Source organism: Dromiciops gliroides, chromosome 4 (genome assembly GCF_019393635.1).
Source record: "Dromiciops gliroides isolate mDroGli1 chromosome 4, mDroGli1.pri, whole genome shotgun sequence".
NCBI classification, from domain to species: Eukaryota; Metazoa; Chordata; class Mammalia; order Microbiotheria; family Microbiotheriidae; genus Dromiciops; species Dromiciops gliroides.
The window spans coordinates 77,990,356-78,017,236 of NC_057864.1; the positions used below are offsets into that span (position 1 = coordinate 77,990,356).

The window sequence follows — 26,881 nt, forward strand, 5'->3', positions numbered from 1 at the left end:
CACAAATTTCTATGATTTAGTTCATTGGCATCTAGAAAACCTGGGTTTGAATCTCGCTTCTAACACTGGCTAGGTGACTATGGGCGAGTGACTTGAACTCTCATAACCTCAATTTCCTCTTCTGTGAAATAAAGCTATAATACCAGTAATACTTATATCACGGGGTTGTGAGGATCAAAGGAATTGATGTCTGTACAGTGCTTTGCAAACTGTAAGGTGCTCCATGAACCTTAGCTATCATTATTAGTAATAGCAAAATAACAAAATAGCTTCTATTCTGAGAAGGGTGCTTCCGAAACCAGCTTGGATTAGAATTGCACATATGCCCTGTCAATCACTATCATATTCAGAAAACTTTTCACTGCATCAAATATGACTTGAATAATTTCTGCACTCTCCCATTTCTTTCTTCCTACCTCTTTCACACTATTAATTCCTAACCAATCTGCCAATATTTATTGAACCCTATTCCATGTGCAAGACTCACATAAAGACCACAAAGAGGTTCCCCTTCTCTCAAGCATCTTTCCACCTAATTGTGGCAACAGTACATAAACATATGAAAAGTTACATAATGATATACAATAACCCGACAGTAGGTGCCATAGGCAGTGGTTGACTAAATGTTAAGTGAGTGACACATGTGCTACAAGTTCAAAGGAGGGTGAAATTAATGTCATTTGGATTGGTCTGGGAACCTACAAGTGAAAAAATTAACCTAAGAAAGCATCCAAGTGCTAAATGAATGAGAAGGCCTCTGGTATCAGAGTACTGGATTAGGAATCAGGCATTTCAACATTATAGTTGACTTGCTATTTTGATCTCTAGGCCTTAGATTCCTTGTTGTCAAGTCAGCCAGCATTTATTAAGTGCTTACTCAGTGCCTAGAGAACACAGATATAAACAGAAAGTAGTCCTTGCCCTCAAAGAGTTTACATTCTGATGGGGGAAGACTACACATAAAAGAAAGCTGAAAGGTGGGGAGAGAAAGGGAAAGTGGAGAAGAAGGAAGGCATGGTTGGCCTGGGAGCTTTCCTTAAAAATGGAGGTTCTGGGAGCAGCCAGCCAATCAGAGGAAGAGGCTGAAGGGGAAGAGTATCCTTCTAGTGTGAGAAAATCCAGAGATGAAGTGAACATCGCTGAGCCCTTATAGAAGTGATGTTCTCTCACTCATGATGACATCTTGCTACAAGGCTTTTTTTCCTTCTTTCCTGGAAAGTGTGATGACTAAATATATTCAGAGGTAACTCAATTTTGAGAATAAACTTTGATTTTGAGTTCTTAATTGGTGTAACTAAATAGTCAGTGCTAACATGTTTTGCATCCTGTTCACTTGCCCTTACAGTAAAACCTTAGCTACCTAATTCTTGGATGTCTCTGATGGTGTTAAGCCTTTAGATACTAATATTTTATTGAATATAATATATTGAATATTGAATATAATTTTGTTTGTTTTCTTAAAAAACATAAGGCCATTATGCATAGCAGTTACTAAGATGTGTGGTGGATGCAGCTTTATCTATGGGAATTCACTAACTTATTTGTTAAAGCCTGAGCGTGGCTTGTTTTTTGGTCCTTTGCCTTTTTCTGGTAAAGATGTGATGTAAGGGCAGCTAGGTGGTGCAGTGGATAAAGGACTGGCCGGGAGTCAGGAGGACCTGAGTTCAAAATCTGGCCTCAGACACTTGACACTTACTAGCTGTGTGACCCTGGGCAAGTCACTTAACCCCGATTGCCTCACCAAAAAAAAAAAAAAAAAAAAAAAAGACGTGATGTGGTGGAAAGAGTGGCGGATGTGGTGTTAAAGGACCTGGGCTTGAATCCTTCCTCAGGAAAGTCACTTAATCTCTGGTACCTTGGACAAGGTACTTAATCCCTCTGGGCCTCCATTTTCTCATCTGTAAAATAAAGGTTGAGCCTTTTCCTCTAACATTCTATGAATTTATAAGAAATGCACACTCCCTCGGCAATGTAATATGACTGTCTTTCTCCCAAATCAGTGAATCAAAGGATAAAGCAATTGCCACCTTAAGTGGTTTTCTTACCATCCATCCATAAAATCCTCACCATCGTGACTTCTGTTACCAATGTTCTTTAGTGTGTTAACACTATCAGAAACATTAGGACAACCTTCAGGATGACCACTAATGACTTTAAGGACTCTTGGTAAGGTTCTCTTAAAAGGTGGATATGTGGGGGGCAGCTAGGTGGCACAGTGGATAAAGCACCGGCCCTGGATTCAGGAGGACCTGAGTTCAAATTTGGCCTCAGACACTTGACACTTACTAGCTGTGTGGCCCTGAGCAAGTCACTTAACCCTCATTGCCCCGCAAAAAAGAGAGAGAGAGAGAGAGAGAGAGAGAGAGAGAGAGAGAGAGAGGTGGATATGTGTAGGAGATTAGGACAATCACCAGGCCTGAGGGGACTCTTCATGTACAAAGAAGAGATAGGTCCAAATTATGCTCTAAGGGAAGAATAAACCACAGCGCAGCTGAATTAGGGACCAGAGTTACTTGAGAACACAAAAAGCCAAGGGGATTGAGACTTAAATGTGAGCCAGATATTACGCAAAAGTTTCAGTTTAGGGAGCTGGCTTGGACCCAGAAAGCTCATAAACTGAAGGAGAGATGTTGATGAATGATGCCTGCACTTTTTTTTTTCCTAGGGCTTTGTTCCCTTATGACATTGATGCAGCTGTTCCCAGACTTGCATTGCTATGGTCAGTGGGTACACTATGAGAATGGACATTATTGGTTATTTTTTTTAATTATTGTTACTACTGTACTTTATAAATTATTGATTGCTATTTGTATACTAATGGCTATTACACCAATTTTGGTTGTAAGCATTTATTATTTATTAATTAATATTGGATATCAGTAAAGTACTGATTGTGGGTCTCCCTAACTTCTCATAGTCTCAGGCCTTCATATCTACATAGTCCTAAGAGGAAGAGTACACACCAAGAGAAAACATTACAAGCCAAGGGAGCAGGTCAAGAGAGCACCAAGAACACAACCCTGGTGTGGTCAAGAGTCTTATACTCTTTAAATAGAGGCAGGTCATTATGCATTGATCAAAGCTAATTGGTTAGCATCATTCAATTCCATTGGTTGGCATGACTTGAGGGTGTTCTAAATTAAAGAGATCCTCCTGAAGGGCAAAAGGCAAAGTCCAATATCTAGGTGTGGTCTTTAGAAAGTTCACTGAGCTAGACCAAAGAATCGATCTCCATTTCTTTTGTTCCCTTGGGTTTGTTCCAGACAAGATTTGTCAAGTTCCTCAAGAACTGGACTTTCTGGAGTGGGGTGTTGGGGAAGGGGTGGAGGGAAAGGACTGAAACTGCTCTCTGGGTCCCCCCAAGAAATTCATTATTAATAATTATTTTCTCACATGCTCTATGGCAAACTTCACCTGCCTTCCCCTCATGCCCCGTGCATGTCTTAGAAATGTCACATGCCTTTAAAGATACATACTGTCTTGAGGGGTTTTGTTCTTAGTGGTGGTGATAGTGTTTTTAATATATGTTTTTTGTTCTCTGTCTTTCCCCCACCCATGCAAACTAGAAATGTTCTGGACCTTTAAAGGAAGGAAGGAAGGGTGGAGTTCCAGTCTATACAGAGTTGTAGAAGTGGAAATTTTAAAAGGAAATGATAAGAGTCTCAGGAGTATGTCAGGATTGGCCACAAGGGAGCAAAGTAAAAATGGTGTGATTCCTCCATATCCATTCAAACTAATTTGGGAGAATAGCTTTTATAAGGGGGTTTACTTGTCTTCTTACCGCAGAAATAGCTAGATGTAAACTTGTGTATACAAGATGACAGTGGAAGAAATGTAGTTTTAGTGTACCATATCAAAGCTATTTCCTCCAAAAAGGGAGGTTGTGCTTCAAGGAAAGTACCCATTCTTTGACTAGCTCTATTCAGAGGAAAAAGTCCTTTAAAAAAATTTTTTTTGAAAGAAAGGAGAGAAAGGGAAATGGATGAGATAAAAACAAATTTATTTACCTCCCATTATAATAAAAAAGAAATTAATCCCCTGTGGCTGGAATTGTTACGATTTGTTATGAATCTTTTTTTTGCACAGCATAAGGCTCCTTTTATAGATTGTCTTGCAAAGGTGTAATTGGTTTCCTGCTAATTGAGAATTGCACGATTAAACTGAAAGAATGCAAGTTTTCTTTTAAATTAAAAACTAATAATTAAACACAAACTTTTGAACAAACATGCAGGTAGGTTTTCTCCAGACATCATAATGGTGTCATGGTTATGTGAATAACCATAGATGTGTCATTTAAACAGCCCTTAGTGTTCATTCATTCATTTTTGAATGAATACTCAGAAGTAAGACTTTCCCTTGGAGAAGACAGAATCCAATATCCGTGCTCATCGGGATTTATTAACATATTGTCCATTGTTCTGTTATCAGATGAATGTTGTGTGAAGAATGTCAATGTTCTGTAATAGGCTTGGCTCTTCCAGATTACCTTCCTGCCATATGTGACATCTTCCTCCCCCTCCCACTCCTCCAACCCGCACGGCTTTTAACACTCACAAAATAACGTGTAATCATGTTAACAGTAGCCCAAGGATACTGAAGCCTGAAGTCTGAAAAACACTTTAAACCCTTTTCTTGGGAAGCTTTTGTGTTAACACTCATTATTGCTAAGTAGAGCAGATGGTCAAACAGACTGATTAGTTATTTATATTTTTATTTTATGGTACTTAGATGTTGGCACTTCCTTCAGTAAAGAAAGGAGCTGTTAGATGTCATCTTGTCTTGATTTTCCTTTTTAATCAGAAACAGAAAGAAGTGCTTTGCTCATGATCTATTAATAATGAGGCTATACTCTATTCTTGATGGCTGCTTCCTAATTCTTTGTATTTCCTTGAGTTTAGGGAGTTTTCTTCTTCTATCCTCATGCTCCCATGCAATATTTGTATTCTTTTTGGCTTACCGTTTCTTTATACGGTTCATCATTGTTCATTTTTCAGAGGGTTTGCTGTTGATGATCACAAGGAAATTTTAGCAATATTTTTGGCATTTCTATGCAAAATAAAAAGGTCCATGACTAATTAGGGGAAAATGGGATTGCTCAGTATGCCATATAAATAGAAATATTTCCTGTAGCCTTTTTTTCAAAAAGGTCAAATGCCTTTCTAGTTTCCTTCTTTTATCTGTTGTTCATTCTCCCTTCTTTCCCCAATGTTATATAAAAATGGGTCTAATTTTTTTTTAAAAATTCCTCTGTGACCATTCCTAGCCTAGAACTATTGAGAGCAAAGGGAGAAGAAATCCTAGTCACGCAAATTTTTTTTGTCAATGCTAGTTATAATGTTACATACCTCATATAACTATTTAATATGCAGATGCCTAATAGTAATAGCATTTAAGAAGCATCTGCTGTATGCCAAGCACTGTGCTAAGTGCTTTACCAATATTATCTCATTGGATCCTCACCACAACCCTAGGGGTAGTAGGTGCTATAACCATCTCCATTTTTCAATTGAGGACACTGAGACAAACAGAGGTTAAGTGACTTGCCCAGGGTCACATAGCTAAGAAATGTCTGAGACTGGATTTGAATTCAGGCCTTCCAAATACCAGCACTCTACCCACTGCACTACCTTAACCAAGTGTCCAGCCCTGGAACATTCCAAGGGCTCCTATATGAGATCCACAACCACTCTAAAGAGTTTGGCCAAACTCTCTACTCAGGAAAAATTAATTGGATAAAGAATAACTATTACATTGACTACACACATAACTCAACATAATACTCTCAAGCTTTATTAGCTTAAAACCACACTAAGACTGTGCAAGTATATATATTTGTGTGTATGTATATATGTATATATACATGCATCTATATACATACATTTGAGTACATACATACAGCTAAGAAATATATATGTGTACATTTAGACACCCCTTATAAATGGACAGTGATCTAGGTGGTGAATTGAACTAGAAGAGGAGAGCAGGGTGGGTGGCCTTAGGAAATTGCAGTTTGTTTTAGTGACCCAAAGCTTCTCCCTTAGACAAAGCTCCTCTTTTTAATATAAAAGTTCTTCCAGGGATGTCATATGGCTACAAGCCTATGGAACATGACAATTTCCAAAGAATTAAAGGTCAGGATTGCTTAAATGACATTGGAGAGTATAAGCAGGCTGTAATACCTTGCTAAAAAAGGGGGGAAGGGGCAAATTATGTAGGAGATGTGAAATAAAGGATATGATTAATGACAAGTATGATTAAAAATGAGATAATATGTGCAGGATTACGAATGGGTAGCCACATACTCCATTGGCACTCGTACAATGTCAGGAGAATTCAGGGAAGGGCCCCAGCATGATTAATGGGCTTCCTAGGGTGAACTGATAGGAACGAGACATAGGGGATGGGTCAGCCTAGATTAGTTGTAATCTTCACTGTTAGACTAGGATATTTGATGAGATCACAGATCTTATGGAATACTTAGAGTAGCAGCATTATATGAGAGAGAAAGGTGCTAGCCCTGATGTTCTACTAGTTTACAATCAGGTTCTTACCTTTCTTAAAAGCATTAGATTTTAGGAAAGTAAATGAGTAAAAGCTTTGTTTGGGTGGGTTAGAATAGAGCTTGGAAAAGAAAAGCAGTGTAAACAAATACAAAAAAAAAAGAGAGAGAGAGAGAGAGATGGAGTGGAGAGCAAAAGAAACATTTTTTGACCAAAATATTTCCTCAGTCTTTAGAAAGTTCTGGGTATAGCCTTCATTCATTTGAGATATACTGAGGAAATAATACAGTAGTAAGGAAACTTTATGTTGGAAGCAGCCTCTTGGTGAGGTGTTGATTGGGTATATTTTATAAGTATTCTTCTATCCACGGGTGAAATATATCAGTGGCTAAAATCTAAAAAAGCATCATAAAAATGTTCCTCAGATATCTACAAGTAGCCTGTTGGATGGTGGAAGCTTCACTTTTCTGTGATTTCACCATTATTTCCTGCAATTAAAGTTTGCTAAATAAATAACCAGATTGCTAGTCACTTTTCCGATTAAGGTAAAAAATTTGAGAAGCACTTAAAATAGTTTATTGCTTTAAAATGTCAAGTATGTATCTTCTAGAGATGAAATCTTCATCTATTTCTGAGTTGGAAAGAATATGAATTTAAAGGAGTATCAAACAATGAGGATACTAAATTTTGTAGAAAAATATAATGAAACCAAATCCTCCTACCTGATAACTAAAATTGTGAAATAAACCATTTTTCCTTGTTAACATGTCTGTGATCTGTGCCTATCAGCCTGAGAAAAAAGTATAGGAGGCCCAAGAAAGAAATTCTACTAAAATTTTTATGTAAGCTCCCCCACCCAAATTTTTTATGGCATTTCCATTAGGAACAGTATATGAGTGCATTATTTTATAGTCAATCTTCACCCTTAGTCCTTTTTTCATTCTCTTACAAAAATTTGAGACTAATCATGATTTCACACATACATACACACACACATACACACACACACACACACACACACACACACACCACTTCTCAGTGTAGAGTACTGTTAAGGGATGGGAAAAGGTAATACATTAAACTAGCTGTGGGCCATAACCTCTTGAATAATATGTGTGTGTTTATGTAATTTCATGAATGGTTTTTAACATTAAACTGGAGTGAGGAAAAGAACTTAAAGTACTGCCAGCCAAGGGTTTCAAGTTTTCTGTTGGTTTCCAATTAAAAATTGGTAATAATATTAGTTTCACTTTCCCTTTTGCATCTCTCTATTTTGAGAAGATGGTAGAGGAATAGAGGTCTGCCCTTATTCTCACTTGACTTTTTCTCACATCACTAATTCTCTACTCAATGTGTGAAGCCAGCTTCCCTCAACCACTTTTTGGGACCTGGGAAATGGAAAGGGTTTCTTTCACAATGTTTCTATTAGCTGGCACATGGATATTTTGAGGGGCACCGGTAGATAAGGCAGAATTGAATTGAGTGACTGTCAGGAATGGTGGCTTTTCTGCAAGTTTGAACGAGGTGAGAGGTTGATGGGTTTTTAAAAGGGAGATGACTAGATGAGAACCCAGAACACATCAAGCTTTTCTACTTCTCAAACCCTGCCTTGTTTGAGTGTGTGTGTGTGTGTGTGTGTGTGTGTGTGTGTGTGTGTGTGTGCATGTGTTGGTATTTCTTCCAAAATGCAGTCAGATGCTATGATGAGTTGACAGTGGCCTTCGACTCTATTCATTTAATGTCTGCTAAAGCATCTGAAACATAGATAGAAAAAGCTTCTCCTACATTATAAGATTTTATCAGTTTATCTTCATTATAGTAGATGAATAGCTCTGAAGATAACTGTTTGCCATGGGTTGTGTTAGGGGGAAAGGCATCCCGAGACATTGCAGTAAGTGACAAGGCAGTATTTCTAATGCTTTTTATGCCAATGTGAGACACACCAGGTAGTTGCCTTATTTATAACGCTGTGGGGATCAGACTGTAGGCTCTCAGCCTGTTGAGTTGATGTGATTCTTATCTTGGCTTACTCAGATGCATGGGAGAGTCATGGTAATCGATAATCATAGACAATCTCCCTTTGGAGATCTCTCTGTACAACTTTGGGGTCCCCTGTATGCAGAGGTTTTTTTCCTTAATCTTGTCTAAAATAACCCTAATTTCATTTTTAGGGGAAAAAATTTCTGGCTTAGTGTCAGGAGATCTCATAGTCTCACTACTTCTGTCATTGTGGGCCTCTATCCCTGTTTCCCTTCTCTTTTTTAAAAAACTTTTTTTTTCATTTTGTTTTGTACTCCACAGATATCATCAAACATTAACATTTCCAAATACACAGAAGCAGACAAAATATGATTAAAACCCCGAATCTCTTATATACATCTTGCATTCTTTTAAGGATATAAAAATGCAATATTTTATTTTAAAGCAAACAAAAAAACTGAACTATCTGGGCTTCAGTTTCCTCAATTATAAATGAAGAAATTAGGCTGGGTAACTTCTAAGGGCCTTTCTAGCCATGACTTTATGGTTTGGTAAAATTCTATTTTAAAATATTGTGTCCTTTCCTTTCAATCATCTTGAACAGCCTTTTTATAGGAATAAGAATAGTATAGAGATTTTTGGAATGTATTTTCCAACTCCACTTTACCTATTAGAATCATATTCTAAATCTGCTTAGAACTGTTCACATTGGGGCAGCTAGGTGGCACAGTGGATAAAGCACTGGCCCTGGATTCAGGAGGACCTGAATTGAAATCCAGATTCAGTCACTTGACACTTACTGGCTGTGTGACCCTGGGCAAGTCACTTAACACTCATTGCCCCACAAAAAACCCAAAACAAACAAACAAACAAACAAAAAGAATTGTTCATGTAAATAGTAGAGCTGGAATGGAGCTAAGTCCAACAATTAATTTTACAAATGAGGAAACTGAGGCCCAGAGATATCAAATGACCTATCCAAGGTGATGCAGCCAGAAAGTGGCAGCATGCATATTTGAAACTTGGGCCTATGGTTTCAAATTCTGCACCCTCCCCAGTGTCTTCTCATCAACTTTAATGCCTCTCCCCTCTTGTTTGTTTGTTGTTGTTGTTATTTTCCTGGCAATGAGGGTTAAGTGACTTGCCCAAGGTCACACAGCTAGTAAGTGTCAAGTGTCTGAGGCCAGATTTGAACTCAGACCCTCCTGAATACAGGGCCAGTGCTTTATCAGTACCACCTAGCTGCCCCCGACTCTCCCCTCTTAACAGAGTGTTTTGAAAATTATTTCCCATAAACATCTTTAAGATCACTTTGCCCTGGGATAATTTCTTTAAGAACATCTTCAGAGCCTCTCAGCATCATGCAGGAGCTGCTGTGGAAAAGACACTAGATGGAAAAGAGACTTATCTGTCACGTAGATCATATGTAACTCTGATTAGGAGACATAATCCATTAAGTACCATTAAATTACATCACCTTCTGAATTAAAAAGTATAAAACTGCATGAATGAGCCATCAAGTAGAAATGCTGTATAATTAAAAAACCCTAACAGCTAAAATGTCATCAGGTAGATCAGTTATCTCTCTGCCTTTTTGTTTAAAAAAAAAAAAAAGCATGGTGGGGCAGCTAGGTGACGCAGTGGATAAAGCACTGGCCCTGGATTCAGGAGGACCTGAGTTCAAATGTGGCCTCACACACTTGATGCTTACTAGCTGTGTGACCCTGGGCAAGTCACTTAACCCTCATTGCCCTGCAAAAAAAAAAAAAAAAAAAAAGCATGGAAATAGTCAATGGACCAAAGTGTGAAGTCAAGACAATCTGGTGTAATGGAAAGTTTGTTGGGCTTTTTAACCAGAAGAGCTGGATTGAACCTCTGTTCCCTGCATGTAATAGCTATGTGGCCCTAAGCAAGTCACTTTACTGAACTCTCTGTTTATGAAGTTTCCTTCTTTATAAAATAGGCATAATGATCTTTCCATTATCTACATCATAGAGTTATTTTGAGGAAAGTACTAGGTAAATTTCTCTACCTCTAGGCTAGTCCCTTTAATCTGCTCCAGGGAACAGTAATGTTCGACTGTAATTAGCATATAAATGTGAGTTATTGTAATTATGTTATTATCTATTTTTTTCCCTTTTAGATATGTCCTCCATATCCAGAATGCTTTATCTCTGCCTATTGCCTTCTCTGGCTTCCTTTGAGTTCCTATTAAAATCCAATCTTCTACCAGAAGCCTTTCTGAATCCCTCTTAATTCTACTGCCCTCCTGCAGTTAATTATTTCCTATTTATCCTGTATATAGCTTGTTTGTACACAGTTGTCTGCTTATCGCCTCCTCCCTTAGCCTGTGAGCCCCTTCAGGGCAGGGACTGTCTTTTGCCTCTTTTTGCATCCCTAGCATTTAGCACACTTTGTGCTAAGTAGAGCACATAGTAGGTGCTTATTAAATGTTTATTGTCTATTGGCTCTTTTTTAAAATTGAGCACCAGCAAAAACAAAACAAAACAAAAAAACCAACCCCCCACTCCCCCCCCAAACCACAAAAATACCCGAGTCTTAAAGGGTTAAATATCCCTGAGAAGTCGAGGCGTCACCAGGGTCTTGACTATATTAACCTTCATACTATTTGCTCTAAAGGAAAAGTAGAAAGGCTAGTTTGAAGGTAGAGAGGTTGGGAGCCCATTACACCGAAAATAAGGAATAAATACAATCGCTTGTTGAAAGTAATTTCATATAGAATTGTACTCTACTTAGGAAGTATGCAAATATGTATTTCAAACAGTCTTTTAGTATCAATGGAAAAGAGAATGTAGCCAAATCTAGGTCCTAGCGTGTATCGTCTTATTTGTCCCTTTGGTGACAAAGTTGCTGATTATTCGCTTTAATATTAAAAACATTTATTAAGGGGGCAGCTAGGTGGCGCAGTGGATAAAGCACTGGCCCTGGATTCAGGAGGACCTGAGTTCAAATCTGACCTCAGACACTTGACACTTACTAGCTGTGTGACCCTGGGCAAGTCAGTTAATCCTCATTGCCCGGCCTCCCCAAAAATTTATCAAGCATTTACTAAATACGAGGCACTGGGGATTAAAAATAAATAATGTAAGGGGCAGCTACATGGCGCAGTGGATAGAGTACTGGCCCTGGATTCAGAAGGACCTGAGTTCAAATCTGGTCTCAGACACTTAACACTTACTAGCTTTGTGACCCTGGGCAAGTCACTTAACCCCAATTGCCTCACACACAAAAAAAAATCAATAATATAAAAGTCCTTTCCTTTAATAATTTTAGTGGAGTGTCACTAAAACTCTCAAATACTCAAAATGGATCTATGAGCTCATTGATGTAGGTATTTCCTCCACTTAATCAGGTGGGAAGCCATGCATTCCTGTCCTTCCAACAAGAATCTTACCAAAAATTCATCATCCCCAAATTTCATCTCAGGGGTCTTTCTTCAACATTTTCTTACATTTTGAGAATATCAATAGAGAACTCATACTGTCCATTCTTTGATCTTTTGCTCTTGCTTTGTATAACCAACCCATCTTCTTCCTCTGGTCCTTGCTCTGATTAAATACTCTCCAACAATTCTCCTTGTCCTTGTCCTTGTGTGACAGCCTGCTCATATTCACCCCTCCACTGTCCTTCAGGAGCTATTCAACCTCAGTGTTAGAATTCATTCCCTTTTTACAGAGAGGTGTCTGTGTCGATTCTAGTGACCATTGAGATTTTGCATACAGAGACAGAATGTTTCTCGTGATACTTCAGGCACATTTCTACTGAGGCTTTTCCCAAGAGTGAATGAGTGGGGGGTGTCAGGGGACAGAACGTCTTGCCTTCATCCTCAAAAGACTTCAGAGACATCTTGTTTGATAAATGAACTGCCGCAAACCATTTTGATATCCATCCAACTTTAGGAAATAAAAAGCAAAGTACATTCCCAAATTATTCATCAGTCAATCACTCAGTGTTTATTGGAGTATCTACTATAATTCTAGGTGCTGTCATGGATATAGAAATTTACAGTAGGGTCTCTGCCCTCACAGAGCTTACAGTTTAGCTTAGGGAACACCAAGACAGTATTTGATCAAACACTAAATTTTGTAGTATAGGTTATAGGAACTATAGAAGGTCAATGGAGAAAAAAAATCAATGAGAACTGGAATTGTTGAGAAAGACTCATGGAGAAGGTGGCCCTGAAAGAGGCTTTGGAAGATGTGTTATAGTTTAAAGAAGTAGAGGGATGAAGGGAAAGTTGTAGAGGGCATTTCAAAAAAAGGGAACAACTTGAAGAAACAAATGAGTTCAAATCCAGCCTCAGACACTTGACACTTAGTAGCTATGTGATCCTGACCAAGTCACTTAACCCTCATTGCCTTGCAAAAAAAAAAATGAAATAAATGAAAAATAGATAGGAATAAGAATAGTGTGGTGGGGGCAGCTAGGTGGCACAGTGATTAAAGCACTGGTCTTGGATTCAGAAGGACCTGAGTTCAAATCCAGCCTCAGACACTTGACCCTTAACTTGCTGTGTAACCCTGGGGACGTCACTTAACCCTCATTGCCCTGCAAAGAAGAAGAAGAAGAAGAAGAAGAAGAAGAAGAAGAAGAAGAAGAAGAAGAAGAAGAAGAAGAAGGAGGAGGAGGAGGAGGAGGAGGAGAAGGAGAAGGAGAAGGAGAAGGAGAAGGAGAAGGAGAAGGAGAAGAAGAATAGTGTGTTGGTGGGGCAAGGGAACAGGATGGTCTTATTATAAATAGTAAAAGTGGTATATTAAGGAGTAGTAGAACATGAGGTTGTGAAGAAGAAATATGTCAACTTTTTGGAAGACTTTGAAAACCAGGCATAAGAGAGCAAGGGGATCACATGATGAAAGCAGTATTTGAAAATTAATCTTCTCTACATTGAACAAAACATATGGGGAAAAAGGAAAGACAAGAAATAAGAAGGAACATTTCAGGAAAACTATATTCAAACCCCAGCTCTGCTACTAACTCTAAGTTGATTAAAGTTACTTAATGATTCTAGGCCTTAGTTTCCTCATCTGTAAAATGATTTTTTTCAAGCACAGAAACTCATAAAAACCATTTATTCTAAGACTTCTACCATATATGATTTGCTTTAGTGGAGGGAGTACTCAAAATGATGAAAGTAGTAAGGAAAACTAAGAAATTTGGAATCAATAATACTTTAAATTTGCACAATGTTCTTTTATTGAGTTCACAAAGTATCTCATACATTATCGCATTAAAGCCCCACTGCAGCCCTGAGGTAAATAGTACAGACATCCTCATTTTGCATACAGATGAAAAAACTAAGCCTTAAATTAAGTGACTTGCCCAAGGTCTCCTTCCTAGTAAGTAGCTGAGCTACAGCAATATTCTTCCCATATCAAGACATTGTTTAAACTGTGGAGATTTTTGGTTTTTCCTGCTTCCTGTACCATACAAGTGTGTTATTTTTTACTCAACTGTTACATTCTCTTGTTGTACATAGATTTAAGTCACTGACAGATATTGAGCTTTGTGTTTTGGGTGGATGCATTATATTCTAATCTACTTTTTTCTTTTTGCAGGTAGAAGCCTCTTGGTCAACTGAACCAGAAGGTGGATTTTTTTTTCTTTTTCTTTTTTTTTTTTCAAAAAAACAAAAGTATGTGCCCGTGTCTGTAGAGATGATTTGTAGTTCAGCGAGGCTGGAGCTGACCGAATGAGACTATGGGCTGTGCCTCCGCCAAGCATGTTGCCACTGTTCAGAATGAAGAGGAAGCCCAGAAGGGGAAAAACTACCAGAATGGAGATGTGTTTGCTGGTGAGTCTTCCTGAATTTTGCTTGTAAATCTCTTGGGTCACAGACAGAAATTCTATTTGTTTGAGTTTCTTCACAGTAGTTCTAGAAGCAGAGATGACAAGTCTGGTAGTTATTAATTAATCATTTATCAGGTGTGTAGTGTGGCTTTTAGGGTAAGGCAGGGTGTAGGATCAGTGGAATTGTCTGTGGCAGGAGCATATTTAGGTCATCAGGCTTAGATGAAGTCCTCAATCAATATATAATAAACTTTTTCCAGGTGTGGTTGTGGACTGAGATATACTAATCACGGAAATATTTTAGAGATGATAGAGATTCATCATCTATATTCTGAGTCACTAGATGAGAGTGATTTTTACAGCTTACAAAGCATACCTTCACACATAGAGTCTTCTCATGATTTTATACAATAGTTCTGTGAGGAAGAAGTATTGGAAATGTTTTGCTTGGCCCTATAGAGTAGAACTGGGTAAAAGAGTGGCAGAAGAGCAGAATTAGACTTGTAGCAAGAAAAGACCATCCAGCAATCAGAGCTGTCCCAAATGGAATAGACCTTCCTCCGGAGAGACTAGATTTTCCCATTACTGGAGGTCTTCTGGCAAAAGTTAGATGAGCAAAGATCATGTCATCCTCATAGTACTTGTTGGATTAAATTACGGCTAAGGGAGGTAGGTTCCTTTTGACTCAGATCTTACAATTCTGGATGGAGCAAATATTATTATGCCCACTTTACAGGTGGAAAAAATAAGGCTCAGTTAGTTAGAAATGGGCCAGGTGTTAGACCTAACTCCTAGTTTTAGGAATACTGATGTTAAACATGGATTAGCTACCTTTTAAAAATAATAGTGTAGTCCAGTATAGTGGTATACACTTATTCTCTGCTGCTGGGGACACTGTCTCTTGAGTTTGGGTGCTCTGGGCTGTAGAAGGTCTTAAGCAAATCAGTCTTCACTCTAGTCCAGCACAAATATTATGAAACTCTTAGGAGGGAAGAACCCTTAGGCTGCCAAAGGAGGAATGAAATAAACCAGGTCAGAAAAACAAATCAGGTGAAACCTTCTGTTCTGATCAGCATCAGGACTGGCCCCAAAAATGGCTATCACCCTTCCAGGTTGGGTGAGATAGGGAGACCCAGGCTCAAATAAATTAAAAAAAAACACTAAAAAATGTATTCAAATGCACTCAACACTAAAACAACTCAATACACTTCAATCTTTTTATTGCAATTTAGAGGTCCTTTAGGATCATTCAAGGGTTTCCAAGTCATCATTACTTGAGATAGATCAGTTATCATGGCTCTCATGAAGCAGCATGGGAGGGTGTTGAAGATGGCATTCTGGTTGACAGCAACCCCTTTTTATTGCACTGTTTAACTAATGGTGTTACCAGCTGACATTTGTATAAAACTGTTACCTTACAAAAGCTCTCCTCTGCATCTCTCATTTGACAAGGGCTCTGCTTGAGATCAGATGTTTCTGTTAATGAGCTGTCTCGTTTGACTGGAGTGGTGAACACTCAGTCATCCTAAAATAGCTTCACTATTCTTAGAACCAGCAAGCTTTTGTTCCAGGGTGGTGGCTGGGGCACTTGTTTTATATGGTGTGGGGTCTGCCATGATGTGCTAGGAGAACTGAGGAGGCTCTGAAATGAAGAAGGGAGGAGCTCCTATTTGGAATTGAATGGGGAGAGGATATCTGTTGCTAGGAGTGAAGCTGTTTTCATTGGCCGCTAGAAGTAGAATTTAGTGTCATCCTAAGTGCAATAAAGTAAAACATTCATGAACTGAAACATAATTAATGAAACTTTTGCTTAACTTGAATCACTCCAACAACAACAACAATAACACTTTCAATTAACAAGAATTTTTAAAATTATACTACGTGAACAAAGAGAAATGGAATAGTTCTCACCCTTAAGGAGTTTGCATTCCTTGGGGGAGGGGGGGAAACATGCATGTAAATAAATATATACAAAGGACATATAAGGTAAATTTACCCTGGGGAACTGGGGAGATCAGAAAGAATAAGTTATATTTATAGAGATTTAGTCTAATCCCCTTCTTTTTACATATGAGGAAACAGACCCAGAAAAGTTAAATGATTTGTCTAAAATCACATGGGATTGAAAATCAAGCTGGGATTTGAATTTAGAACATTTTCTACTATAAGGTACTGACCTTTCAATGTACTTATTAAGGTTTGAAATACAGTTTAAAAGATTGTTTGTTTGGTTTTTTTTTAAATATGAGTTATAGCAAAAAGGGATTTCTTAACTTTTGTTATCTAGGAAATTTCTTTTACCCATTCCTTTTCATTCTAAGTAATCATGATTTTATTATTATTTTTTTCTTGCCCAATCATTTATTTTTAAATATTGCTAACAGGTAGTTCTTTCACACGTGCAAGTGCACAATTATTGTGAACATTAACATTAACCCTTTACCTCTTAAGGCTACATATTGCAAAATATAATAAGACTTTTCACCTTTCTTTAACTATCAATTTAGAAACCTAAATCCTAAACAGATCTTTTCATACCATTCTTATCAAAGGTCTTACCAGTTTCTGAAGAGAGAAGCCTATTAGACCCAGGAAGTAACGATTAGATTAAGAGAAGAAAGATGTATTTTATTATTTTATTTTTATGTATTTTTGTATATATGTATGCATTTATTATTTATTGTTTATTTACTTATTACTTATTTTGTTAATTCGATTAATAAAAGCATTTCTTGAGTTTATCTTTGACCAAGTTAAAAGAAGAATCCTTAGAGGATGTAGTTAAAGAAGAACTGAAATTTTATTTTTTTAGGAAAGTGTTTTTACAGGATTTCCCAAAAGGTGTGATTATTGTTCTCTTTGAATCAAAACTGTTGCCTAGACTTTGTTCATGTTTGATTTTAATTACGTTGTAATTATCTTTCTTCTTGAACTCTATAAAAGTATAAGTCAAGAATGGCTTGAACAAAGAAATTTCAAACACATTAGGAAACTGCACTTTTGGGTGTCTATTCCTCTAAGCAGATTTGCTTACAATTAGTACAATTTAATCAATGACTTTGTCCCTAGTAGGTTCATGCCCCAACTCAGAGCATTGATATTTTTTTTTCTTCCTTGCTATACAGCCTAAAGTGTGATACCCATCCAGCTTTGCCTTTAATTAAAAATAATTTGCAGTTCGCTTGTGTATATTGTTAGGTGTGTGTGTGTGTGTATGTATATATGTGTGTGTATATATATATATATATATATATATATATATATATATTTCATTTCAACAGGGAGTCTGATATTCAATTCTAATGGGCAGTGAGACATTACATTAGAATAAGGATCAGAATTTACTTTTCTTTCAGAGTAAGATTGAATGAAATAATTTATTTTTCATAACAGGGATTCATAGGCTAAAAGGCTTGATGCTGCAATGATGAACATGAAAGGTGTCAAATCAAGTTGAGACCCAGATGAAAATGCAATTGGGAAATGGTTCACAAAATAAATAAAAATGCAATAGAACAGAGATAAGGTTAATATGTGGTCTTTTAAGTCAATAGGTGGCCCACAGGGATCCTTATGTACAGTTTAGTGGCACTTCTTTCTGTTTGCTTTTGACACCACTGAGGTATTTCAAGGAGGAATACTGATTCTCTGACATGTGGGCAATGATGTGGGTGATGACCATTTATGTTTCAACAGATACTCCAGGTCATAAATTATCTCTAAATATCTGACTTAACCTTACTCATAAATTTCTTTCATACATCTTCAACTTACACTATTATGCTAGTCGAGGAACTGATTTCCAAAAACTTTCCCTCAAAATTCACATTTCTGTTCACTTTAAAAAACAAAATCACATATGTGAATGTGGAAGAGGGATTTTTTTTTTAATGGCAGAAATAAAAAGTTGGAAGAGAACCTAACCAGTCAAGACAACACTAAAACTTGTTAATACAGTTCGAATTAAGATTCAGCAGTTACTTAATAGAGTTATTTTGAGGATTAAAATGCTACATTGTGAACCTTAAAGTTCCCTCCAGCTAGTTTACAAGGACAGGAGAGTTACTGCCCACTTTTGAAAAAGGAATAGCTAGTTGGACCAGTGGTAGGCTGGGATCACCTAGAGCCATTTGACATTACTCTGTGACTTACCCCTGTGTTCTAGAACCGATACCAACTTAATCCATTTGTACTGTACTTTTCCTAAATTGCCCCAAGAGTTTTGGTTGAGTGAGGTGACCTTGTTAACTTTGCAAACTGCAAGGTTTTGTTTTCATGCGTTGCCAAAGATTTGACAGATTCCATGAAATGTGACATCTTGGGCAATGGCTTTCAAGTGTGTGTCTGTTTATGTGAGTGAGTCTTTTTACATGCAGTCATACTTAACCATTTTAGTGCCATTCCCTTCAAAAGTGTTCATTTCATTGTATTCCTTCTCAAACCAATGGGGGTTGGGAGGAGGGAGAAACAGTGGGTATTAATAAATAATTGGTTTTATGCAGTAATTGCCACTGATATAAAGAAGTTTAGTCTCAGTGATACTCTTAGTAGCCCGACAGCTCCAAATGTGTATGATTTATGTATGTATATGTGTACATATATAAATACATACATATATGGGTAGATAGATAGATAAAATGGAACAGATTTCTAAAGATGGTTTCCCCTTTGTAAAGTAATGAAAAATTCAAAATGGCAAATTAGCATCTTGACTTTTGGAAGTTTAGGAAAGTGTTGACTTCATTTACATGGAGTTTATTTTTAGTGTTGATATATATAGCATATATACATATGTATATATGTATGTACATATACACCTATATACATATAGGTGTATATGTATGTGTGTGATATAGCTATATGAAAGGTATATGTGTGTATATAATTTTGACATAGCCATCAAAATGCAATACCAAGGTGAGAGTGAGCAGGAGTCTCTAAGGGTGAGCAGGAGAGTGTCCAGTCAGCATAAAAGGGCTCAAATCTCTGAGATGGTGTTAGGGATCCTGAGGTCCTGCTAACGGGAATCAGACCTACTTCTGAAAGCTTCATTTCCAAATTTGGAATTTTCCCTTCATCAATAGTTAATGCAGACATGAAAAGTGGTCAGCAGATTGATTGAGGTCATTAAGGAGACTTCTGAGTTTGCTGCCAAGGCTGGATTTTAGAGGCATAAACCCAGGGCAGTGAAGGGTAGCTTAGGGCACATTAGGTCATATTCATTCAAGCAACTTTTCCTAAGTGTCTAACAGTGTGCATAAAGATTAACTAGATGATAGGAGAGATGCACCTATAAAAAGTACCCTCACAAAGATTCCTGTTCACTTCCTAATGGACAAATTTAATACTTTCCCCACCCTTTATCTTTTTTTTTTCTTTTTTCTTTTTTGGTGAGGCAATTGGAGTTAAGTGACTTACCCAGGGTCACACAGCTAGTAAGTGTCAAGTGTCTGAGGCCAGATTTGAACTCAGGTCCTCCTGAATCCAGGGCCGGTGCTCTATCCACTGCGCCACCTAGCTGCCCCCTATCTTTTTTTTTTTCTTGACCTGCTCTCCTCCCCTCCCTCCTTTCCTTGCTTTCCTATCTCCTTCATTCCTACCTTTCCTCCCATACTTATCTTCTTTCCTTTATTTTTTCTTTCTTATTTCCCCATTCTTATTCTTTCCTTTCTGCCCTTTCTTCATTTCTTCCTGCCTCATATTCTTGCTTTCCTTGTCAAATTTTTTTAAACAGTGCCAACTGTCAATAACTATGCTAGTGATGGAGAAGCTAGGTGGTGCAGTCAATAGAGTGTGAGGCCTGGAGTCAGGAAGACTCATCTTCTTGAGTTTAAATGTGGCTTTGGACACTTACTAGCTGTGTGACCCTGAACAAGTCACTTAACCCATTCACATTGGTTTCCTCATCTGTATAATGAGCTGGAGAAGGAAATGGCAAACCAGTCCAGTATCTCTGCCAAGAAAACCCCAAATGGGACCATGAAGAGTCAGACACAACTCATATGCTAGCAACAGAATAGGGAATACAACAGTAAGACTAAGGTAACTGCCCTCGAAGCATTCACATTCAGGTAGGGGATATAAATTCTATTGTAGAAATAAGTGAGAGATAGAAAATAATGTCTGAAGGAAAAAGAGATTAGGTAAGGTTGAAGGAATAGGGAAGCAACTTGGAAAAGATGACATTTGCTCCTGGTCTTGGGGTTTGATGGATTTAAGGGGGAATGGCAGTTTCAAGGGGAAGGAACAAATGCATAGAGACTGGATATTAGAAGATATGTTTGAAATTACTTACCCTTCTAATGCTTCACAAATACCACTGACAAATTAATTTTCATAAGACACAGCCCTAATAATGTCACCTATTTGCTTAAAATTCATCATTGGCTTCCCGTTGCTTTTTTTTTTTTTTTTGCAGGGCAATGAGGGCTAAGTGACTTGCCCAGGGTCACACAGCTAGTAAGTGTCAAGTGTCTGAAGCTGGATTTGAACTCAGGTCCTCCTGAATCTGGGGCCAGTATCCACTGCGTCACCTAGCTGCTCCCTCCCATTGCTTGTTGAATACGATCTGACATTCTTGCCTAAGATTCAAGGCATTCAATGATTTATTCCCCAATTTACCTGGCTATTGGTTTTTCCTCTGACTGCTTCCTTTTATAAACCTAGTACTCTGGAGCAGCTAGGTGACACAGTAGATAAAGAACCAACCCTGGAGTCAGGAAGACCTGAGTTCAAATCTGACCACAGACTGTAACTGTGTAACTGTGTGACCCTGGGCAAGTCACTTAACCCTGTTTGCTGCCTCAGTTTCCTCATCTGTAAAATGAGCTAGAGAAGGAAATTGCAAATTACTATAGTGTCTTTGCCAAGAAAACCCCAAATGGGATCATGAAAAGTCAGACATAACTGAGCAACAATAACCACCTTGTACTTTAACCAAACTGTACTTCTTTTTTTTCCCCCTCTTCCATTCTTTTACTTCACTCTTTTCCTTCTTCCTTTCCCACAATTCCACTTACTTAGTGCCTACCTATTCTTTTAAGCTCCATTAAAGTGTTTCCTTCTTGAAACTTTCTCTGATTTCCTCCAACAGGAAACAATCTCCCTTTCTTCTCTTTGATTCAAAGGAGTTTAAAATAGAGTGAGGAAAATGAGACTTAACAATAAGGCAAGAAGAAGAGAAGTTATGTGAACATTTGGATATTGAATTGCCACCATTTCTGTAGTTTTCATTTCTCCTTCACTCACTTCAAATAAAGAGGTGGCCCTTTCTGCTAAGGCGGTCTCCTTCAGTGGGAATGCAGTAGGAGTTGAGGGAGCCAGGAAAGGCTTTATGCAGAAAGTATTGCTTGAGCTGCATCTTAAAGGAAGAGTGGGACTCTATGAAGCCATAGCGAGGAGAGACTACATTCCAGGCATGCAGAATTGATCTAGAGAGGACTGAGGGGGACATGGGAGCTTTCTTCAAGTCCTTAAACAGGTGTCATGTGTAGGAAAAATTAGTCTTGTTCTATTTGGCTCCAGAGGAGAGAATGAGGAGCATAGGACACAAGCTGAGAAATTTGGGGCTGGGGATTGTGTTAATGTTTTATTGTATATCCTTCAATGTCTGCATTGCTGTAATAATGAAGATTTCAGGAAAATTTCCTAAAAGTTAGATCCCAAAATAGGATGAGTTGCATCAAGAGGTGGTGGGTGCTCTGTTTTTCAAGGTCTCCAAGCAGAGACTGGATGACCGAGTGTCAGGTATGTTACAGTGGGAATTCCCGTGGCGTTTGGATTGTACTAGATGGTCACTAAGATCCTTTTCAATTCTTCAGTTTTGTGATTCCAGAGTGTGACCACTTTTGCCTGGCATCTGGAATGTCTTCCTTAATTCAGTATAATTCCTCAAGCCTTTATTAAATGCCTACTATTTAGTGCCAGGTGCTGTACTAAATGCCAGGGATACCAAAACAAAATGATAGCCTCTGTCCTCAGTGGGATTCTCTGTTAGTTTTTAGTATTTACACAGGAAATGGAGTACAGAAAATAGTTCATACTGATGTGGTACTTTAAAGGGAGCAAGTCAGTTATTACCAATGTAGACTGATTGCCCACCCAGTCCTGTCCCCCTGTTCCATTTTGTACTCCCCTAACTCTCATGATTGCTAGAATTACACAGTCTGAACAATATCAAATTATGTAAGCGCACTCAATTATTGAAAGCTGCTTTATTCAGAATTCCAGTGGGGTCTGAGCATGTATGAATGTCTATTCAGGCATATCTTTTCAACCAGTAGAAGAGAGTATGTGCCCTATATTTGGATGTAAAGAATAATCTTAAGTGTTACAGTAGTCTCATTTTCATTTTGTTTTATGGGCACGAACCTCTTAACAAAGTACATTATCTCATCTGAACCTCACAACTATCTTTAGAGTTAGGGATGTGGTCTCAGGTCCATTTTTCTGATGAGCAAACTGATACCTAGGGAAGTTTAGAGACTTGGCCAAGGACTCGCAACAAGAAAGTGGTGGAGCAGTTTCTGGTCTTTCTGACTCTTTTTTTTTTTTTTTAGTTAGGCAATTGGGGTTAAGTGACTTGCCCAAGGTCACACATCTAGTACGTGTTAAGTGTCTGAGGCCGGATTTGAATTCAGGTACTCCTGACTCCAGGGCCGGTGCTCTATCCACTGCACCACCTAGCTGCCCCTCTTTCTGACTCTTTTTTCTTTCTTTCTTTCTTTCTTTCTTTCTTTCTTTCTTTCTTTCTTTCTTTCTTTCTTTCTTTCTTTCTTTCTTTCTTTTTTTGGTGAGGCAATTGGGGTTAAGTGACTTGCCCAGGGTCACACAGCTAGTAAGTGTCAAGTGTCTGAGGCCAGATTTGAACTCAGGTGCTCCTGAATCCAGGGCCGGTGCTCTATCCACTGTGCCACCTAGCTGCCCCTTCTTTCTGACTCTTAAACCCAGCATTCTTTCTATTTACTATACTATACTAACTCCTGGGTATAAACTAATTTCTATATTCCCTGGAAGAAAGGGAAGGCATTTACTTGTCTTCTCTTCCCACTCTCTACCTCATTAACTGTCAGGATTCTGTATGGTGTACTCATCTGTTTCTTTGATGCTAGGTCTTCAGTGAAGTGGAAAATAAGGGCCAATTAAAATGCAGCACTGAAGGATCTTTTCATCCAGAAAAAAATATCTCTTGAGTTCACTATAGTGGATGTTCTGGTAGGATATCTGGTATAATGGAAAGCATGCTGGACTCAGGGCCAGAATCTGGGCTCACATCCCACCTTAGTGACGTGTGCCCGTGGATATGTCGCTTAACCTCAGGTTCTCAAAGTTAGTAGTCAATAAACATTTCTTAAATAGCTGTTGTGTGCCAGGCACAGTGTCAAAGATTAGATGGCCCTTATGAGTCTCTTCCACCTCTAAATCGATGAGCCCAAAATCTTCCCAATTTTAAAGTCTGCAAGCTTTCCTCTTTATGTTGCTTCCTCCTCAAGTTTTCCTTAGTTGCAAAGAAAGAAACTACTGTTAAATTTTACCAGTTGCCAGTTCCCAGACCCTAGTATCACTGAAAAACTCATAGGGATTTTAGAGCCTAGATGAGGTCAGAGTATGTATTTGTAGTAGAAGAAAAGATTCAGAAAATTCTGTAAGAAATGACAGCAAGAAGAGAGGAGGAGGTTGGTTTGTTTGTTTGGGGTGTTTTGTTTTGTTTTTACTGAAGGGGCTGTTCTCTAAGGTGGTCTGAGGAGGAACATCAAGTAATCAATGTTTTGATGCTAAAGAGTAACCTTATCCTATATACTGAGTCAAGGTGGTTGATGTGACAGAAAAAAAGCCAGCTGACATTGTGGGCTCCAATCAGACACAACCCTGGAGGATACAGTCACTTCTCTTTCCAGCTCTTGCTTTCTGGTGCTAAAACCAACATAGCCCCTCCCCTTACTGAGTTCCTCAATTGCTAGTAAGTCCTCATTCTTAATTACTTTGTCTCTATCTTCCTTATCTGTTGGTATGCTGTTATTTCTTAGTGGAATGAAGCTTCTTGAAGAGAGGGGTTCTCTTTGTATGTCTAGTGCCTAATCATAGGTGCTTAATAAATGCCGGTTACGTTGAGTGGAATTGGACCGCTCCGTATGGACTGTAACCTTGTGATTTGGCCTCACCCTGGAGGTGTGAGAGGGGGATCTTATTCATCAACACTCCCACAAAATGACCATCTATTCAGTCAAATTGGAGCAAATTAATTCACAAAAGACAAAAAAATTAATTGATATCTTTTGTTTTTACATCACCTTCATTTTAAAATATATTCTTGCCCCCTGCCCCAAAAAGAACCATCCCTTATAACAAGGATTTTTATAAAGGTGTGGGTAGATTGGAAGAGTGGTAAAGAAAACCAGTTCAGCAAAACTAAGCAAATCAATCAAGTCCTATGGTATATCAGTGTTCCACACTCATAGTCCCCTACCTTTGCAGAAAAAAGACTGTAAATTTTCTCCTTTGTTTATCAAGGCCACATTTAGTCATTGTAATTGAACGTAGTTCAGTCTCAGCTGGGTTTGGTGGTAGTGGCGGTGTTGGTAGTGGTGTGATTCTTTCCAATTACATTGTTGTTGTTATTATTGTGTCAATTACTCTCCCCCAAACCTCTCCCTACCTCCGCCCCAATTCTGCTTTCAGCATTTTGCATCAGTTCATGTAACTCTTCCTCATGGGAGACTTTCACATGGCAATTAAGAGTCAGTAGCTAATAAGGGCTGGATTTGTTTTGTTTTGTTGAGAACTTTCTGGGTACTGTAAAGTAGTGTTTACTATAGTTTTCTCATAGAACTGGAGTGTCTGTGTATCTCAGTATTGAAGGACCCTCTCGATGCCCAGATCTGTGGGTGCCAGATTTCTCAAGTGTCTAATGGTCTCAGATTCTTTGATTGGATTTCTCAGCAATTAAGCTGAGGAAAAAAGCCCAGCCAATTTACTGAAGGCATGTAACTCTTTCCCTAAAAGCTTATCAACACAACAATTCTCTGTTAATTTTGTTGTTTAAAGTAATTCTTTTCCCAGGGATTAGTCTCTTTCTAGCTTGACCTCTACCAGCTTCTTGTTGTCTGGTGTTTATGTGTTCCTGTGCGTTAATTAAGTTAGCAGGCCAGTTTCAGCAGATGATACAGGAAAGATGAATGTAATAGGATTATGCCATATTTATCTCTAATGACTTTGAATCTCTCAACTAAGGAGAAGAACAATAATTCTGCCTTTAGTTGATGTTTAGTATTGAAGTTTATTTCCCAGGCCATGTATTAGTATTGCAGCATTTTCTTCTATTATTATAAGAACCTTGTTAGAAGCCAGAATCATGTATTACCTTTTCTGACTTTTATTTTTTAAAGCATCGCTCATAAATATAGTATGAAAAGTATAGTTTTTAAAGATTAAAAAAACTCAACTATTGATCAGGCACTATGAAAACAGTAACTTTAATGTTTGGTTTTTTTCCTCTTGCCTGCTTAGGGAATAGAGAAGTGCCAGATGGAAGGAAAAACTTGGGGGAACGGGGCAATTCGGTAACATCTACTGACATTTCGAGATAGCCTCAGGGCAGATAGATCCAAAATGCTGCCTGATGTTACTTATACAGGTGGGCAAGCAAATCCCACTTATTTTGCCATGGGTTGTTCTCATTTAACATATAGCCAATTACTTAGCCAAAACAGGGTCTGGGAGTTGAGGCAGGGGCCAAGGACCTGTCTTAGACCAGGAGTCCTAGAACACAGCACTTTTTCACATCAGTATACACACACACAACAATCTTGTGAAGTAGATTTTCTCATCTCATTCATTTCCAAATATATCCCTTTTCTTCTTCCATACCCCAGTGAACCATTCTTGCAACAATATCTTCTTTATAAAAGGGAAAGGAGAGAAAGCAGTTCCACAGGACTAACCAACATATTAACTGAGTCTGATAATGTATGCAATATTCCACACTCATAGTGGGACAGTGAGGTCATCCAGACCTCTTGTTAGGTATGTTATGTGCAATGGGGAATCCTATCATGTATGAGTGGGAATGAGGTGGTATCTAAATTCTCATCTCTCTCTCAAGTCCTATGATTGTGTGATGTGGCCCACCCCAGTAAATTTTCTCATCTTTCCCTGGGAAACAAAATTAGCCCTTATGTTTACACGCCCTTCAGTTTTGTTATTTTCTTTTAGAACCCTTCATTTTAAACAAAAACTTTGGTTTAAATCATATATTAAAATCTCTTCCAATGATCTTTTCAGAACTCTGTTTCATTGGAACAAAATGAGATGAGACTAACTTAAAATGAAAACATCTTATATTTTCAGAAATTTGTTCCAAATCTAACATTATTGCAAACAACTCAGGTAGAAAGATTTGATTTGTTTGCTAGTACAGTCTGACTGACTGATGATATAAGTAGATGTTTTATAAATGGAAACAAAATTGTGGCAATAGATCTCTTTATAAATGCTTCCCAACCATTTTTGTTTCCCGTTTATTTTCATAAACCAGAACGCTGGTAAATGTTTTAGTTCATATTTTTGGCCTTAAAATATTTTTAGTTTTCCTTTTA

The 26,881-nt window shown here is 38.1% G+C and overlaps 1 protein-coding gene across 4 annotated transcripts in view; it reads left to right on the forward strand.

Moving 5' to 3' along the window:
• C4H1orf21 (chromosome 4 C1orf21 homolog) overlaps positions 1 to 26,881 on the forward strand; it is a 291,700-nt gene that overhangs the window by 104,957 nt on the left and 159,862 nt on the right. For 2 of the 4 annotated variants that reach the window (XM_044005059.1, XM_044005061.1), the window contains exon 2: positions 14,057 to 14,292. In XM_044005059.1, the coding sequence (XP_043860994.1) occupies positions 14,199 to 14,292 (94 nt within the window). In that variant the 5' untranslated portion in view covers positions 14,057 to 14,198. Of the gene's footprint in view, positions 1 to 14,056; positions 14,293 to 26,881 lie in introns of those variants that run through there. The other 2 variants (XM_044005058.1, XM_044005062.1) reach the window with 2 other exon arrangements.